Here is an 18,869-nt window from a genome sequence, read left to right on the forward strand (position 1 = left end):
TATTTCTGTTTAAATGGATTAAAACACAACACAACCTTTACAAATTATGTATTTAATATATTCTGTACACAAATTAAAAAACTGCTGTATCTAATCCTCTGACTTCTGGTGGATTATTTACTTCCCCAACAATTTGTACTTTATTAATCCTTAACATGGTGTGTGGTATTCTATAGACTAAAACATAAATGAATATTAGAAATGTTATAATTAAATTAATACAACTTACAGTTAATGTTTGTGTATTGTTTCCTCCTCTTTTTCCTAAAATGTGTTTTTGTGTGTGACAAACTTTTCTCAATCACAGTAGCTTCTACTCTAACAAGGCCAGGTTGTACCACAGGTGTTCCGACCAAAGTAAAATCAGCAGCACCAGCCAATAATACCTTAAATAAACAAACAAATCAGTGGTGTTTTAAATTAATGGATAATGAAGTATTACTTTATCCAATGTGAGTTTGTCTCCAACATCTGGAGGCCAATATCCTTCAATAATTATAACATCACCTTCAGTGATTTTAAACTGTTTTCCTGCAACATGAACAACAGCAAACAAACGTCCTTGTTGGGCATTCTTCACTTGTTCATTAACATTATTGATGATTTCTGCAAAAAAATTAGCACTATAGGTAATTGTAAATCAACAAGAACTGAACAAACCATTATCTAATTTTTTATCGGCCTTTTCGTCCACAACTTGATAGGGAGTCGGTGCATTTGAATATTGTCGGGAGCAAGCTTTAACAATTGAGGGCACATTCGATTTAACGCAATTCTGCACGGTATATTTAGTAATCTGATTGGATTTTGTTAATAATTGTTTTATAAGACCTGCCATTTTTTAGGTTAGGCTCTTCTTCTTCTTCTTCTTTAATGTTCATGTTCAATGCAAAGATAAGACAAAAGAAGGATTTGAACTAGTTTCGGAAATGTACTCAATTTTTGTAAATGTAAATTATTGAAAATGAACATATTTGTACTATATATAAAATACTAAAATGTTGCTCATTCTATAAACGTGTTAAATTGTTAAGAAGTCATTAAATTTAACTATTAACCATAAATACGTTTTACTTAAGAGCTGTGACGTCACAGCAGATTTAACAAATTTCTGTATTTAGTTCTACATCCCATAGTATTTCTGTGCGCTCTTAAAGTTGACGAAGAAGAGATTGACACTTGACCCGTCAAGTAAACGTCAAATAATTCTTATATTAAACATCTGATTAAACAATTCTTTATAGAATATGTTTTGATTAATTCTAACGGTTAATTTTGGTCAAATTCATTATTAAACATGGAGTACATTAAAACACCTAAGGTTAGTGATTAAGATTTTTAAATGTAATAGATATGTAAACTAATTTAAATAACACTTTTATGCGTATGTTTATTTATTCAATCTGATAAGATGATTATATCAAGCATAGACTAAAATATTTGTATTTGCACTCAACTCATTCAACCACAACTTATTTATTATCTTTGAGAACAACATTTGTGTCTTGTCTATTGATTTATTCTGACTATTGTAAACAGTTGTAAATCAGAACAATTATAATGGTATAGTTTAACAATATCTTAACCTTTGGTGTGATGTTAATATTCTTTTAGATTTTGAATGTGAGAATGCTGGAAAGGTACTCCAAAGTTCCCTCTCAGGGAACTCTATACAACACAGCCACTCATTTAATATTTGTTGATCCAGATGCAAAGAAAGAAACTTGGGTGAGTAACAATTAACGCAATTAATTCATTATTTAATTACTCCTTCCGATAACCCAGATTGCTCACATGCACATTGCGAACGTGGAAAAACTGCCGTTAACGACAACAGGGTCTCCGTTATTAATCCGCACCAAGATCTTCCAATCAGTAACTTTCGTCATTCCAAAAGAACGCGATTGTCACGACGTATACTTAACACTACAACAGCTCTCCCAACCCAACAATGTACAGGATCTGTACTGTTTCAACTACAAACCGCCAGCAGACGAAATCCAGAACAAATCTACTGGTTGGAACTTCTTCGACTTGTCCCATGAGTACCAACGCATGGGTGTGCCCAACGACCAGTGGGTTTTGTCCACCCTCAACAAGGATTATGAAGTATAAACAATTTTATAACTTAGTTGTGCTTATTCGTCAATTGTGGTTACTTCTTCGCACGATTGTTTTTTAGTTGTGCGACACGTACCCAAAGAGTCTGTACGTGCCATCGTCGGCGAGCACCTCGACGTTGATAGGCAGCTCGCGCTTCCGTTCTAAAGGCAGGCTTCCGGTGCTCTCATATTTGCATCACAACAAGGCAAGTATCAGCAGATGTAGCCAACCATTGTCTGGATTTAGCGCCCGTTGTTTGGAGGACGAGAAGATGCTCAATCACGTTCTCAAGACTAATCCGAACGCCACGTTCATGTATGTCGTTGACACGAGACCCAAGGTGATTATATAAATTTATTAAAGGTTATTAAAGTTAAATAAGTTAAATTTTAGATCAACGCCATGGCCAACAGAGCTGCAGGCAAAGGATACGAAAACGAGGCGTTCTACGAGAACATAAAGTTCCACTTTTTGGGCGTGGAAAACATACACGTCATGCGCAACAGCCTCGCCAAAGTTATTGAAAGTAATCACATCAAAACTTGTTGTAACAGATTTATAGTATCACATTTTAGCTTGCGAACAGAGAAATCCGACGATGAACAGCTTCCTGAGCGGTCTGGAGTCGAGCAGTTGGTTGCGTCACATTAAGTCGATCCTGGACACGTCCCAGTTCATCGCTGAAGCTCTGGAGGAGGGAATCAGTGTGGTGGTGCATTGCTCAGATGGGTGGGATCGTACTGCGCAAGTCTGTTCCTTGTCTTCGTTGTTGGTTGATCCGTTTTACCGGACCATCACAGGCTATCAAGTTATTTGGTAAAATATTAAATGTGTCACCAAGTCTAAGTGATGAGTTTCAGGCTCTCATTGAAAAGGATTGGTTGGCCTTTGGGCACAAGTTTTCGGAACGTTGTGGCCACATCCAGACGGACAGTAAAGAAATCTCACCAATTTTCACTCAACTACTTGATGCTACTTGGCAACTGATGCAGCAGTTTCCTTGCACCTTCCAGTTTAATGAGACTTTCCTTTTAACTTTGCATGATCATTTACATTCCTGTCAGTATGGCACCTTCATTGGTAATTGTGAAAAGGATAGACTTGATTTAAGGTAATACAATTCCTGTAATAAAAGAACATTATTATATAATAACGTTACAGATTAAACGAAAAGACTTATTCATTGTGGGGATACATGGCAAATCACTTGAGTGAATATATAAACCCATTGTACGACGAGGATACGAAAGATAAAATCCTGACTCCCAATTTGTGTCCACAAAACATCAAGTAACCTCATGAATTATTTACTTACTACATTTTAAATCAATTAATTTTTCAGATTTTGGAGAGGCATGTATTGCAGATTCGAAAATGGAGTACATCCAAGAGAGCCACAGGCAGATTTGCTTTTAGCCACCAGAGATCACAGTTTCTCATTGGATGATCACATTAAATATCTGACTAAAGTGAGTGTGCCTCTTTCTAAGCTGCCAAACTTATGTAACATCATTTTATTTTAATTAAACAGCATATATCATCAGTAAAATCCATGATAACTGGAACCAAGGAGAAGAAAAAGAATAAAACAAAAAAGGAACAGTTGTGCAATAATGTGTACCTAGACAACAAACTAATGTATGAAAAAAGCCAGATGCGTGAGTCCGCGGATCACGATCATCCCTTGCAAGTTGATAATAAACAGGAGGCGGACGGAGCCGCCCTAGAAGCAAACGGTGAAGATTTGACCAAGAAGTTCGAGTCAGTCGCCATCGATTGGAAGCCGCTCAGGAATACTCACGAGTGCAGTTGTTCATCTTCCTTTGACCACCTCAGCAAAAAAGTACAACAATTAATTCCCTCAATGGCCAAATTTGATTATTTTTGTGTTTCAGAGCCATTGTAGAAAGTGTGGCGACATATTCTGCATGCGCTGTATCGCAAAACAAATTCCGCTTCCGGGCCACGTCACCCAAAAGGCAGTGCCGGTTTGTAAGCCGTGCTACGACGTTCTCAATAATATTGTCGAATGAGGCTTGGCTCTCGCACACTTTGTGATTTGAATTTATTCGTTTTTTCTAGGCAAATTTCAATCACGTTGTATGTGATATACATTTATTTATGTTAAATATAAAATGCACCCGTCAAATTTTATTTGATGCTCTCAAATGTGTATTTTTGGGACTGAAATGGAGTGAGAGGATCGCGAATTGTGGTGTGATTTGCTCAAAAGTACACAAGTTCTTATGAGATTAAATCTGATTAGTTGTAAATATATTTTTTTATTCATATTTCTTTAGAAATCCGTCTTTCACAGTACAATTATTATGAATACTAAAGGTGTAACTTAATTCTTTTATTTTATTTATGAATTAATAACATTGGTGTAATTATTTTAATGGCATATACTGTATATTAGGAGCTATTATGAAAGTTGTTGATATATTTGTTGTGGATAATTGAAAAAGCTTATATGAACTTTAGATTGGAAAATATTCCAGCAAACTATAGAAGAACTATTATTCAACTAATTATTGTTTTATTTCTTGCCCTCATTTCATTTTAGGTTGCTATTCAAGTTACTTCAAAGAGATAAAATAATAACAATTTTTATACTTTTTTATTAAACACAAACAATATAATTTTATACAATACTACTTCTTTTTGGCAGGACCACCCATGTCATCAAGTTCTTGCTTCAACTGCAGTAATTCACTGTCAGGAACATATCTGACTTCTTCATGATAATCCTCATGATTAACTATATTAACTGTAACACCAGCTGGTGCACTAGCTTCTAAAACTCTTAACAAAATTGGCAACTAAAAATAAAATGTTCTATTATCTTAAAATCCTGAGTATCCTGTGCTATACCTGAACAGAAGAAATGTCTGTTATTTGAACTGTTCTGTGGTAAACTTTTAATTTGTATTGTGCATTTACAATTTCACTGTTTGGTTTATATGTTGTAATTTGCATGTCTTGTGCAGGAAGAGCCCAACAGTCTTCTACATTAATATCCATGTCTGATATGATGTTATGTAAATATTTTTGATAACTTTCCAATACAGGATAATCATGTCCTCTTAGTTCTATGTTAAGTGTATCATATAATGGTACTTTAGATTTCATTCCCTTAAAAGTTAGAAGGTTTAGGAAGTTATAAGTAATTTAAATAAAAACATACCTCTAAATAATCAGGTTCGTAGAGTTTACCGGTTGAATATGGATTTATGGGTTGTTTTTTTAGACATTTTGTTGATGATTTTAAAATGGTACTTGTGCATCTTCTTAAAATATTCATTTTTAGCTGAGATAAATACACAGAATTAAATGAGGTTATGAATCTGACTTTTTCTTCTTCTTCTGCTTGGAACAATTGAACAGTAACAAAAAAGATATATACAACTTCAACAAGTTGTGTCTGTTTTTGGTAAAGTTGCAGAATCGGTCACTCTAAGGAACATTATCTAGCGCATGCGTCGTGAGGCGCTGATTTCGCGCTTCTTGAACATTTTGAAGTGCAGTGTTGTCGGTTTGCAACGGTCAAAATATTCGAATCATTTTTTATGGTTGAATTATTGTTGTGTTGTTGTGTATGTATTATACTTTTTATTTTTTTGGTAAGTATAGTATTTCTTCTAATTTGATGATTATTGTTCGTTATTAAAATATTATACTTTACAGATTATATTCTCATGGCGTTTTTAAAAACAATATATTATTCCTATTCTTCTGCTAATTACTTTCTTAATTTATTTGTATGCTCATTTAATATATTTTACTTTATAGATCTTTCTCATTTTTAAAATATTTTACTTTTATTCCTTTAGTAAGATTATTTTTAATTTGTTAGCAGTCATATTTTAAGTTATCTTACTTTATAGATTATTTGTGTGCTGCATTTATTATTTTTTTTGTACAATCTTAATATAGGACCATGACTGTTCCTCGGAAGATCTGTTTCCATCGTACCTTCACGAATTCATATGGAGAAATAAATTTAAAAATCATAATATGTTTATGAGCATTTTAAATTGTATCAGGAAGCAATATCCAGTGGAATAGATTTTTTTGTTTTAATTGATTTTGTTTTTTATTATAAAATACATAAATATATCTTTTTTGTTAATTTTATATTAATGTTGTAAATTTACCTAATTATTTAATAAAGAACTTTTAATTAGATAGTTAAACTATCAAAGAAATATAGAGTAAATAAAAAATGAATATACTAATTATAAAGTGATTTGCCGAATTTTATCTCTTTTCGAATTCAACCACATAAATAATATAAGTCATACATGAAAAACATAATAAATTACATATATATTTTTCTAAAATTCATTTCTCTACATATTTCGTTAAAAATGAAATCTGGCAACTATGCTGTCTAAAATCTCCGAAACAGACGATTTCAAATCCAGTTGACGCATGCGCTACAAATATTCCTTAGAGTGACCGATTCTGCAACTTTACCCTGTTTTTATTATTAATTATTAAATGTTAATTAATCAACAGTGTTTAATTAGTGAACGAAGGAAATAAGTTTACCCAATAAACACCACTGAAGAGGAAGAGTAACTAACCTAAAATCATATAACCTGCAAATTCCAAAATGTTGCTTAATATAAGAACAGGAATTTCAAAAGCGGCGAGCTCCAGAAAAGGTTTTAATTAAACTTAAATAGTTTGCGACATTTACTTACGTAATTACATGTTGCAGTATTACAAAGATTGTATAGTCAAGCAGCAGCCACTGAAGTAGCAACACCAAAACAAGGAGAAAATGTTAAAAACAAGATCGTCGAGTATCGTCATATTTACCCTGAATTTTTACCGGATCCAAAACCCGATTTTAGGAATCAACTGCGGGAAAAGCTTGAACGTAGTGACATGATAGCGCGTAGGACTCAAATTGAAATTCCCGAGTTCTATGTTGGTATGTTAAAGGTAACAACAACATTCAATTTATGTAATAAACATTCTGAATGGATTTTAGGTTCAATTTTAGCAGTAACATCTTCAGACAAACACTCCCCAAGCAAAAACAACAGGTTTGTGGGCATTTGTATTGAGCGGGCAGGTTGTGGCTTAAGGGCACATTTTACATTGAGAAATGTCATTGATCATCAAGGCGTTGAGGTAAAATTTGAACTGTATGATCCCACTCTTCACAAAATTGAGGTGTTGAGGCTAGAGAAGAGGTTGGATGATAAGCTGTTCTACCTGAGGGATGCTCTACCTGAATACAGCACTTTTGATCCTAACATGGAACCAGAAACTTTACCAGAAGGTGGAAACACATAACACATTGAGTAGTGATTCTAATAAAGGTTTTTTAGGCACACCTGTACCAGTAAATACAATAAAAGTTAAACTTAAACCAAAACCATGGTTGGAAAGATGGGAAAGACAAAATTTGAAGGGTGTTCAAGATTTAGGTTTGCCTGAGAGGTTCTATCAACGTGCTAAAGAACTTGAAAAACCATGGGAAAAATATGATTTGATGAAAGAATACATGTAAGTTATAACATCATTTAAAAGTTACATAATTTACATTGAATTATTGTTGCAGGAGAACAATTCCAGAAGAAGAGCAATCTGAAATATTTACTGAAGTGCAGACGCACCTCCACAAATTAGAGGTAACCAGGAAGCAACTGAAGAGGAAGAGGGTGTTTGTTAAGCCCAGTAAACTAGCTTAATTTATATAATAAATGGTTAATAATCTTGTATTTGATTTTAAAACCTACATTAAGGAAGTAAGAAATGAAGGGACTTTAAAGGACTTGTTGGTTTATTCAATAGGACTATTAAATTAGTTGGATAAAAAAATATATTTAAAAGTATAACATATTTTAATTTACAAGGAAAATAAATTAAATACAAAGGAATGATAAAATTCATTCTGCACAATTTACAAAAAAGAAATAAAACCAAAAGTCTAGTTAACATATTGGTAGTAGTATATAATTTGGCAGTAGTATGCGATAATTTCTTATATACACTAGAATACATAAACGGAACTTTATTCACTTTATAGTTTCACTACAGTTTTTGATATCAAACAATTTCAACGTTGAAATTATCGCCCGTCCCGATGTATTAATCTAATAAATAACTTTCAGTTGAACTAATCTTATATTTACATTTTTTGGTATAAAGTAAACAGAAATTTAAAAAATACTAACAAGTCGGGACCGAAAGCGACAAAGGCAACCAGAACGTGATAATATCTAAACAAGTCGATAATCATAAAACGAAACTAACTGCACCGATTGTAATTTTGTTTAGAGGATTGTGGGCTAGACATGTGAGTCACTTGACTTATAAACTGTTTCTGAAAGTCTTCCTGAAATTCACTAGCAGACTTGCACTCGTTATTGTGGTTCGTCGCGGTGTTGGTGTTTTTCGGTGAAAAACTCTTGTTGTACGCGATGACCGGTACGGAGTTGCTGTGTGAATTGTCCGAGCTTTTACTCGGCGACGACATCTGCTGAAGAGTTCTCAAGTTCTCCAGCACCTTTTGGATGTCGTCGCCGTCCTGGTTGACGGGTTCCTTCGGCGGCGCCGGATGCTGATAGTTGGGCACGATGCTCAAGTCCGGATGTCGATTGCTCAGCATCATCGGATCTTTAAACTCCATCGGTATGGGAAGAATTTCGGCTTTGGTGGCCGCATAATCGGCCACTTTGGGCTTTGTACTGAAATCTGTCGGGACGTCGCTGGCGAACATGCCGGATTCGCTTACTTTTGTATAATCGACTGGCTTGGGCAATTTCACTTTCGTAACTGATTTCTTCTTATTGTGATGGTCTGTTAGATCAATAACTGGGCAGTGTTTGGATTCCGAAATTACAGTCTTCATCTCTTTTTTCTCTTCAGGTAAACGGATATGAGTCTCCTCTTTTTTGTGAGTGGACACTATGACCGAATTATCTAGTAAAACAGGCTGAACAGATGTTTCCGGCACTTTGATAGTGTTGCTCAAGTCGAAAAACTGGTGTTCACCACGATCCTTCTTCTCATCCTCTTTTTTAAAGCTTTTGGTAATGGTTAATGATTTATCTGGCAGTTTCTGACTAGGTTTAACGTTATTGTTACTAATCTTACTAACGGTAATGTCACTAGTAATGCTTTCTGTTTTAGAACTAGTGCTTTTAACAACGTTGTTACCGGTGACCGGAATAATTTGTAAATTGGAATTGTTCAGCGTCAGTGACGGACCTTTTTGGGAATGTTTCGAGAGGTCGTTGTTCATATTGTTTTTAATGTCCATCGATTTATTTAAACTAGTATTTTTGACGTGATCCTGCGACTTATTCATCGAATCATCCAACTTCTTTGGCGGAATATCGATTCCACTGGCTTTTCTCAAAGCTGCTTCTGACATCCATCCATCAGGCCACAACAATTTAATATCCGTTCGAAAGTATTGCAAAATTAGCTCATCCAGTGAGTCCTTAGGCTTGCCTTCATGTGTTAGACATCGCTTCTTTGTACTGATGATGTCCTTGAGCAATTTTCTGAAACAAGTACATATTTTTGGAACCATTCAATTCAATACAATTGTAAACTTACTTGAGATCTTCATTCCATTGGAATTTTCTGTGAGGCATCCGTAATGACTTATTTTCCTCATTAGTTGCTGAGTCTTGTGAAAACCTAAGTAAATTAAAGTTTAGTAACAACAATAACAGAAAATACTTTAAAGTCCTTACTTTCTTTGAAGAACTTTCTGGCTTTCCTTCTCGTGATTCAACAATAAGGCGGGCATAATTTGTTCGATGCCATATTTTAGTTTGTTAATCATGCGCTTCAAAGTCTTCTGCTCCTCTTCAAACAGCAGGTTTTTGGCTCGCTTCATCAACGTCTCCTTTGTGCAGGCCACAAACGCGGACAAGTGTTCGAACACTTTAGATTTGGAGGCTTTCCCTAGGCACTTGCATTTCTTTTCAAGGCTGCAAAGATGTATTGTTATTGGACGACAACATACAAATTTGTGGTGGATTGTACCTTAATAGTTTCGAATTAACTTCTTCGTTGAAGAATTTAACTTTACCGTCTTTGTGTTCTAAAGCTGCCTGTTTAATACTATTGATTACTTCGAGAATGTCGGCTGATAAGTTCTCAGGTAACTTTACGGCCTCGGTCTTTTCGACATTCGCATCATGACTAGATTCACCTTCGAACGTTAGAGAAACATCTAAAATTAAACAAATTGCATGAACAACATTGAAAAGTTGGCCGAGCATTTACCATTTCTAATACTTGGATTCACATCTAATGATCTATTGTTTGCATTATTGTCAAAATCGCTCTTTTGAGGCAAATTAGCCTTCACCACTGATTCTATGGCATCTGCTACGCTAGATATGCTCATCGGTTTCTTGTTTTCCTTGTGAGACTCGCGTTCTTCCACTACTGAAAAACGTTCACATTATAACAACCTTAATTGGTCCCACAGTTTGAGTAACAAACCTTCTCCGTCGGTGATGAGGTCCTGAGGCACTGACATGTTGAGATCCTGCCGCTTCTCCCTCAGCAATTCTTTGACTGTCTTCTTCACCGGGTCGATCGGACGGCGCTTCTTCACCTGGATCTTGTTCTGGTTGAACAGCTTCTTCTTGATGGCCTGCTGCATGTTGTTCTTGTCCTCCACCTTTTGCTTCTGTAATATAATAGTATTGGCTAGGGGTAATGGGAAATCAATAAGGGTATCTACCTTTTCCGCTTGCGATCCGTTCTCGTCCTCCTCATCTTCATCGCTTGTCGACAGGGCTCTCTGCAATAAATAAATTAACTGATTTATATCTATGAATTTCTCTTAGTCATAATTATTTAAGCCTGGCGATTAACATCAATCAGTACGATATATCTGTAATTTAAATACCGTCTTACAAGGATTCAATTTCTAATTAATTGCTAGTGACCGTAAAAGTGTAAAAAGGTAATTTTACGGGCAACCACACAATTTTATGGACAGAAATGGGCGTAAAGTTTTATAACTTGGTGCCTCCAGTTTCATTTACCATTAATGCACGGTCATAACTTGGGTAAGCACCTTACGGGAATAATAAAATAACATAATATTTATTGGGCATCAATAAAATAACCTCTCGTACCTTCCGACTGGTCGACGATTTGTTGTCCTCGTTGTCGTTGTCGCTGTCTGAGGAACTGGATGAAAGTTCAGAGGTCGCCTCATCGTCAGTCTTGAATTCGAGGGCGCCGCAATTTATGTAGAAGCCCCCCAGGAGAGTGGTGACGTTCTGCGGAATGATCTCGTCGTATCCATCCGTGTTGTCGATGAACGAATCAGACTCATCATACCCCATTCCTGTAACAGACCCCATTTAGTACCCTTTCGTCGCTAGTTTGTTGTGTTAGTTGGACAGTTGACACACACAGCAAAGTGTTAAAAAGGTTTGTGGTGCCCCAAAACCGACAAAACCCAATTTTAAAGTACCTATGTCCGCGTAATCGTCCTTCCGTCCCTTCCGTTTTTTCTTGTTGGCGCCGGTGCCGCCGTACTTCTCCTCGAACTGCATGGCGATGCGACGCACGTCGTCGTCATCGTCGGCGAACGGGTCCAAACCATTCTCGGCGTTCGGCTCCTTCTTCTCCTTAAGTTTGGCCCGTTTCTGCGAACAAACAAACAACGTTCAACCTTCGACAAACCGCAATAATTATTGCATTGGATCATCGTCGTTCGTTGCTAATTTTGTCTAACAATCAAGGTTTTTTTATCCCGACGAATCGTAAATTAGTCTCCGTCCGTTAGCCAACGTAATATTTATTTAACAATAAACATGGTTCTATTCATAAAGATAAACTCAACAGGTTTTCTATCCAGTCCGTTTACGTCTCCTTGATTTCGAATAACGTTGTGCATTACGGCCCGAAATTACAACGTGGGCGAACGCGTGCAAACAAATCGATCGGACTACGTGAGGATGGTCATGGATGTCGGGCCGAAAAAGGGGGAGAACGACCCTTGGCAAACACAGGACCAGGGGCGATGGTACAATTACATCTTGTTGCACGCTCTCGATACCGGTCTACGCCTGGGACATCTGCGTGTGCGGCGGTTTTACGACTCGATTTACGAGACACTGTTGTATCACGATTCGTTTTGAAAGGTGAATAGATTAAAATGTGGGCATTAGTGAGTTTCCGGCTTGGGTGGAAGTCAACTGTTATTACATCCGGTTTTACACAGAATTATTGACAAAAACGGGCACCAACGGGCAGATTTGCTAAAAATTCTTCCTGTTGAAGTTTCCAAAAATTGTTTTTTTCATGCGAATCAATATTTAATTACTATTTTTGTTACTGAACAAATATTATCATTGTGGTCATAAAATTTTTCTATTCATTGAAAACATGAGTAAACATCCTTTTAAACATAGAAAAGGTCACACTATATATTATACATCATTAAAATTGAATTAATATTTAATACCTTTAATTAATGACTGTCGTTGTTTTCAACGCTTGGTTGTTTTTTCATGATTCATTACTTTGATAATTCAATAATAAGAAATAATATGTTTGTGACTCGATAAAAAATAATGAAAATAAATAAAAATCGTCACAATGTGTCAATAACACTAGATAACTGATTTTGTGATATTTTACATTCTCTGAAACACAAGTCACAAGTCTGTAAAAGTTTGAATTCTTCGTAAAATGTATTTCCACGTAAAAGATAATATATTAACTTAATATTTTATCTACATGTACATAAATCCGAGACTTTTTGTAACATATACTAATTGTAACAATCTAATTAGAACCGAAAACACTAATTAATAAACAAAAATTACAATGTTTACTTGTAAAATAATCAAGTTTTGGCTTTAATTCCGATAATGCTAAAGATCAATTAAACAATTCAACAATTAAACAAGTCAAAGTCTCGACAAACACGTACAATTCTAATACAGAGAGAAACTTTTTTTTCCCACATGCAAGTATAAATTTTATGTGACCGATGCAATCGATACTTTCACAGTGGAAAACTCATTCACCTACATTTTAATTGATAATTACATCGGTTTTCTAACTCTCGTCTTTACGTTCACACCCGCATAAAATGAACAAATTTGTATAAAACATTTATACAACACACACACGCCTTAAAAATGTTAATGTTTGTGTATTTTAATAAGCAATTATTCCGGAATCGTTAACTTTCATGCAAACACGCAAAAAGCATTATTCAAAATATCGAACGTTGTAAAATTCAATGTCAATAATTTCCTTCATATATAAATATTTTTTATTCGATTATCATCTATTGAACGTAACCGTTTCTATTAGAATAACTGTTTTTTGCTTCTATTCATGGACTAATGGTGTCTGTAATCTAAGGTCTATGTCCTCGTTGCATTGTTACATAAATCTTTTAGATAATTTTATTTGTAGCTAGTGCAACAATTTTAAGTTACTATTTTTTACATAGATGAGTCCGAAAATAATTATTTAAAACCACCTAAAATTGGTACAGATAATTCAGAACAATAACAATAATAAATGATAACACATAATTAAACAATAAACAATTATAAATTTTACTATTTTTATTACCAATTAAAACAAAACTAATTTAATTAAAAAACACTTCTCATAATTATTTAATTACAACTTGTTAACAAATTTTCTTAAAATATTTATTAATTAATTGAATTTCTAATTTAAACATATAATACTGTAAATAAATGTAGGCACACATGTGCAATGAATTAATTCGTCGGACTTCGAATTTAAACATAAAATATTTATCTTGCATTAATTGAATAACGTTTAAATAATTACGTATTACGGCTCTCGTCTGCTTTACCTCATATGTGCTAGTCAAAAATTATGTTATTTATTAGAAAAGTTAAACGTATTAAGTATATGGACAAATTATAATCAACAAATACAGTTTTAAAATTTATAAACTTTATTTAAATTTAATTTATATCTTTATGCGGAGTGACCCTCTTCATTTTAATGACAGTTTAAAAGTTTTAGAACATCAAAAACATCACAGATGACAGAATGTGTGAAAAATTGATTAAAAACTCAGTTAAAAATTATAGTTTCTCACTCAATTATTTTAGTGGTTATTAAAATATTTTCATTATTTAATGATAATTTTGCTGATACACTATATTCACTCTCATGATAATTTAGTGTATCAGCAAAATTGGACTTGTGATCTTGTTGACATAAAGAATTAAACTAATTCTGAGAGCTAATGCGTTGTCATTATCTGATACTCTAAAATATTATTGACATTTTATTTCATGATATAAAAAAATAATAATATTAATAATCAGGAAGAATTTTTTGTTACACAGATATATCAATAAAATAACTAAAAATGTAATAAAATTAATTAAATTTATGTCACCAATTTATCAATCAATTAATAATAATCATTCAGAACAATAGTCAAGTGTTGATAAAAATAATACAAATTTATATTTAACTATTACTAATTTTGCTTTGCGTTTATTTATATTATCAATCAATTGATTATAGGTTAAAATTATTCAGAGCAATAAAAACAACCGACAATAAATATATTTATATTTGAATTATATTATTTTGAACGAAAATTAAAATAATATATAAATATATTAAATTTAAATAATTCATAATACAGAAGAAAGATTCCAATAATTGTTTTATATATTATAGTCTTTCATTCAATTCATTTAAAATCATTAAACAGTATAAAAACACAAAATAAAATTTAGAATTTTAAAAGAAAAGAAAAAGAAGTGTTAATATTTATTAATTATAATCAAAATTTATTATCGAATTTTACTAATTTTGGCAAAATTAAGTTATTATTTTTATCCAAAATTAAAACAATAGAATGCTATAAGGAAACATTAGTAAACATGCTTTTTTTCTCATTTCAATAACATTTTTAGTCAATCATTTACAAAATAAACACGAAGACGCATTTGTATTTTTATTCTTAAAAGTAAGCCAGGCAATAATTATAAACAAACAGTGTGGATGCAGCGAGTTAATTAATTCATCTGTATAGTTAAAATCCAAACGCGAATTATTTATCTTGCGCTAATTGAAAAACGTTTATATAAATTACGTAACGTAAAACTCATTCGCTTATCTCGTACGCACCAGAGTTTAAAATTATGTGTAACAACAATGGCACAGTGGGTGAAGTTTTCAATAGTGTGGATCAGTTTTTTAAAAGAAAATTAAAAGTAAATTTTCAAAGTGATTACAATGACAAATTTGAAATTAAAGGACAATGTATGTCTATAAATATAGTTCCTTTCGAAGAAATCATATTCTAATATAAAAATTATAATTGGTCATTAAAAAAATATATATTTAATTTTGTAAATGTCATATTGTAATAAAATATTACAAGTTCCAAGATGTAACTATGTTACTCTTATTATATTAAATTAGAGTTTATAAGAAAATATTCATAATTAAAGTCATTAAAACTTATTTATAAAAGAACACGAATAAATAACTAATTCAACATAAATAATTATTGAAATTTTCTAAAAAAAAAGTTCCAAAATTTAATATTGTTAAGTATTTTTTGCCAAAATCAAAAATTTATTTTATACAATATGAAATAAAAATTCTGGGTTAATAAAAGTCAAATGATAATAAATATACTGTTTATATTTGAATTTTACAGAAAAAATTACAAAATTAAATAAAAATTACTATTTTCATGATGTATATGTTATTTTAATACAACTTATTGTTTTTGGACACATATTGATAATAAAAATGTATAAATATTAACAAATTATTTCATAAGAGAACTCGAATAAATAAATATTTTTTACAATAAAAGTCAATTTTACATAAAAAAGATCAATAAAATTTAATATTTTTCAAGCCGCAAATTTTAATATTAATAAATATTTTTTATCGATAAATAACAATATAAAATTCAAAAAAATATATTATAAAAAAAATACGAAGAAATAAATAATTCAGGGCCAATAAAAGTCAAATAATAATAATAAATATACTGTTTATATTTAAATTTTACATATAAAATATTCAAATTTTAATATTATTAATTATTTAAATAGAAATAGAAATAATATAAAAATCAGAACAACTAATGTCAATTTTATAGAAAAAATATCAAATTTAATATAAATATATGACATATTCTAATAAAAAAATATATTAATCAATAAAAATATCAAATAATAATAAATATACTGTTTATATTTGAATTTTACATAAAAAACATTCAAATTTTAAAAAATCTTTTAGGACTAATTCCAATTTAATTTAAAAATACTATTTTCAAATAACAAATTTTAATATTATTAAATATTTAAATAGAAGTACATAAATCACAACCACTACTGTTAATTTTCTAGAAAAAATATCAAATTTAAAAGACATATTCTAATAAAAAAAATAAATTAATTGTTTATTGCAAATATAAACATTTCAAAATTTCAAAATATAATGAAAAGAGAAGAAATAAATAGTTCAGGGAAATAAACATCAAAATTCCAACAAAATATGTAATACTAAGTATTACAAAATAAAAGTTTCTAAATTTAAAAATAATAAAAATTTTTGAAATTGAATATTTTATTGTAAATATAATTTCAAGATTATAAATTTAAATAATATTAATCGTTTTTAATTAAATATGAATCATTTAAAAAAATATTTTATAAAAATGAGCAGGCATGGACATTTAAATCCATAAAGAAATAATAAAAGACTTATTAATCGAAGTCTAATTAAAGTCTAATAAGATTTTAAAAAATATATATTTTTAATATTAAATAAAGAGAAAAATATAAATTTGATTTATTTACACCCTAAATTTATCGAAAAAAATATCCTCGAAATTCAAGAACTTTACAATCGCACATTCCCCAACGGTGCGCCGTGTGACGTGCGACCGCACACATCCTCGCGGACGGCCCGAATAGACCGCACACCTCCTCCGACGTCATGTTCTCCCGATACTTACGCGCGTTCCGTGCCGATCTTTGCCGCGCCCGCATCTCGCCGCCCGTCCGCCCCGCGCCGCACTCGCATACAAAAAATAAATAATATAATAATAATAATTAACCGACACACACGTAACGCCGCCGTCGCCGCCCCCCGACATATTCCGCGAACATGCCAATTGTTGTAGTTAAAATGCTGGGCGACGAATCGCGGCGCTACGCGCGCGTCTCTCATCAACTTTTTCAAATAGTCCAATTTACGAATCGGTAAATAATTGAACAACCCAAAGCGGGGCGCGTCAACTAAACTTTTATATCGTTGCACCATCGCTTTTTCCGTTGGCCACGTCCAATCAATTCTTGTGCGCAACTTTTAGATTTAAAAAAAAAACAGCTCCTAACCTAACATAACGTTAATTTATTAGCCCGCCCGACGAACAGATATATTAATATCGATGTTCTTGGTACCCGAAGATTGGCGTCAGCCTACTCGGTTAGACAGAACTGTCCACGAACCCAATAAGATTCCCGGACGATCCCGCTCAAGAACTCCCAATCGGACGGCCCACGTAACACCGGCGGACCTAATTAGACGATAAATCCCCCACGAACGTCGACGCTTGGGGAGAAAAAAATTAATGCGACCACACGCCTCCGGCAACGGGGTCGGGGTGTCACCTCACCCGCACCCGGTGCCGGCAAATCCGCGGGGCGCGCTCCCAAACAACGTGCCCAACTTATTTGGCAACGTTGCAAAAAGGGGCACAAACTCTTGCATCTCAATGCAAAACGAAAACTGTCTCCCGTGTCAGCCGTCACTCCAGCCGCACTGGATTTTCTTCGACGGACCTCCGCACAAGCGGTGACACGTCCCGCAAAAGGACCCCCGGGGACGTCGCCCCGGCCGCGGAGCCCTGGCACTCCGTGCGGCCGCGGGAACCGGAACCGTCGCCCCCCGTGCCGACCGCTCTGGGTTCCCGCGGCCGCACGGTCGTGCGTCCGTCGCGATTTTTCCCCACGTCCGTGCAAACATGGCGACGTAAATGTTATATTGTCAATTGGTGCGGTCGGAACGCGAACGTCCGTAACAATGGGGTACGGCGAACGGGGCCGCGGCAGCCCCGGCCTAACCAAAAAAAATAAGTGTGTGCATGTCAACTGTCACGAGTTGAGGCCTGCCACAACGAAAATTCGTGCGATGCGTTGATAAATTCGTTTCGCATTCGATCCGTACATCTAAATCGTGACCATTTTAAGTTGCTCATTACCTTAGCAGCTGCTAGTTGTTCCTTATAGTTAAATTCAGGGCAGTTGTCTTCATTGGATTCTGGCAAAATCACAGATATTCTTATTGTTTTCGCTGGTTTCTTGTTTTGTTTATCACTAACTTTCTGCGGTTCTAGAGTCGTCAGCGCTAACCGTTTATTATCTGACATATTTCATTACTATATTTTTATTCAATAACACAGAACAACCCGGTTTCGCTCCAACATGTTTAAAATACACTACACGAAACATACGCGACACTCAAACACAAGCTAGACATACGAATTCGTACTACGCGCAGGTAATTGCGCATTGCATGGCATTTCAAAATTGAATGTAGAAATCTAAGTCTAATCGTTGACTTTTGAATAGAAAACTGCAACAATCGATGCGAGTTTGTTTTAATAATAGAACACGCTTCAAATGTCTCTAGATTTTAAGGACTGTCGTTAAGTGTGAGTCACACAATAAATTAGATGTTACACAGGTTTTGCTATTGGCCGATAGTTGGCAGCA

At 33.5% G+C, this 18,869-nt stretch overlaps 4 protein-coding genes across 6 annotated transcripts; 2 read left to right on the plus strand and 2 right to left on the minus strand.

Moving 5' to 3' along the window:
- Positions 1–33: 33 nt before the first annotated feature.
- LOC109605028 (yemanuclein) lies at positions 34–18,712 on the minus strand. 3 transcript variants are annotated; one of them, XM_049969999.1, is made up of 13 exons: positions 18,356–18,703; positions 11,576–11,750; positions 11,232–11,446; positions 10,588–10,891; positions 10,366–10,527; positions 10,123–10,312; positions 9,828–10,067; positions 9,688–9,771; positions 9,235–9,632; positions 661–738; positions 443–606; positions 230–386; positions 34–177 (listed from the first exon to the last, which is right to left on the minus strand). In XM_049969999.1, the coding sequence occupies exons 1-13, from the start codon at positions 18,521–18,523 to the stop codon at positions 74–76; spliced, it is 2,439 nt and encodes an 812-aa protein (XP_049825956.1). In that variant the 5' UTR covers positions 18,524–18,703; the 3' UTR covers positions 34–73. The 3 variants fall into 3 exon arrangements, with proteins under 3 accessions (XP_049825956.1, XP_049825955.1, XP_049825954.1); XM_049969998.1 differs by lacking the exons at positions 34–177; positions 230–386; positions 443–606; positions 661–738 and having other exon boundaries at positions 7,925–9,632; positions 10,366–10,530; positions 10,588–10,777; positions 10,832–10,891; positions 18,356–18,710; XM_049969997.1 differs by lacking the exons at positions 34–177; positions 230–386; positions 443–606; positions 661–738 and having other exon boundaries at positions 7,925–9,632; positions 18,356–18,712.
- Positions 1,166–4,634, plus strand: LOC109605031 (myotubularin-related protein 8). The gene is made up of 11 exons (XM_020021596.2): positions 1,166–1,321; positions 1,615–1,728; positions 1,786–2,109; positions 2,183–2,443; positions 2,497–2,629; positions 2,679–2,911; positions 2,964–3,214; positions 3,265–3,393; positions 3,446–3,572; positions 3,635–3,946; positions 3,999–4,634. Exons 1-11 carry the CDS (start codon positions 1,298–1,300, stop codon positions 4,134–4,136), a joined length of 2,046 nt encoding a protein of 681 aa, XP_019877155.1. The 5' UTR covers positions 1,166–1,297; the 3' UTR covers positions 4,137–4,634.
- On the minus strand, positions 4,708–5,490 carry LOC109605033 (39S ribosomal protein L48, mitochondrial). Its single transcript, XM_020021598.2, has 3 exons — positions 5,291–5,490; positions 4,978–5,238; positions 4,708–4,925 (listed from the first exon to the last, which is right to left on the minus strand). Exons 1-3 carry the CDS (start codon positions 5,405–5,407, stop codon positions 4,758–4,760), a joined length of 546 nt encoding a protein of 181 aa, XP_019877157.1. The 5' UTR covers positions 5,408–5,490; the 3' UTR covers positions 4,708–4,757.
- LOC109605032 (39S ribosomal protein L19, mitochondrial) lies at positions 6,591–7,839 on the plus strand. The gene is made up of 5 exons (XM_020021597.2): positions 6,591–6,773; positions 6,830–7,045; positions 7,106–7,399; positions 7,449–7,626; positions 7,682–7,839. Exons 1-5 carry the CDS (start codon positions 6,722–6,724, stop codon positions 7,809–7,811), a joined length of 870 nt encoding a protein of 289 aa, XP_019877156.1. The 5' UTR covers positions 6,591–6,721; the 3' UTR covers positions 7,812–7,839.
- Positions 18,713–18,869: the final 157 nt, after the last annotated feature.

The sequence above is a fragment of the Aethina tumida genome, chromosome 7 (genome assembly GCF_024364675.1).
Source record: "Aethina tumida isolate Nest 87 chromosome 7, icAetTumi1.1, whole genome shotgun sequence".
Classification (NCBI taxonomy): Eukaryota; Metazoa; Arthropoda; class Insecta; order Coleoptera; family Nitidulidae; genus Aethina; species Aethina tumida.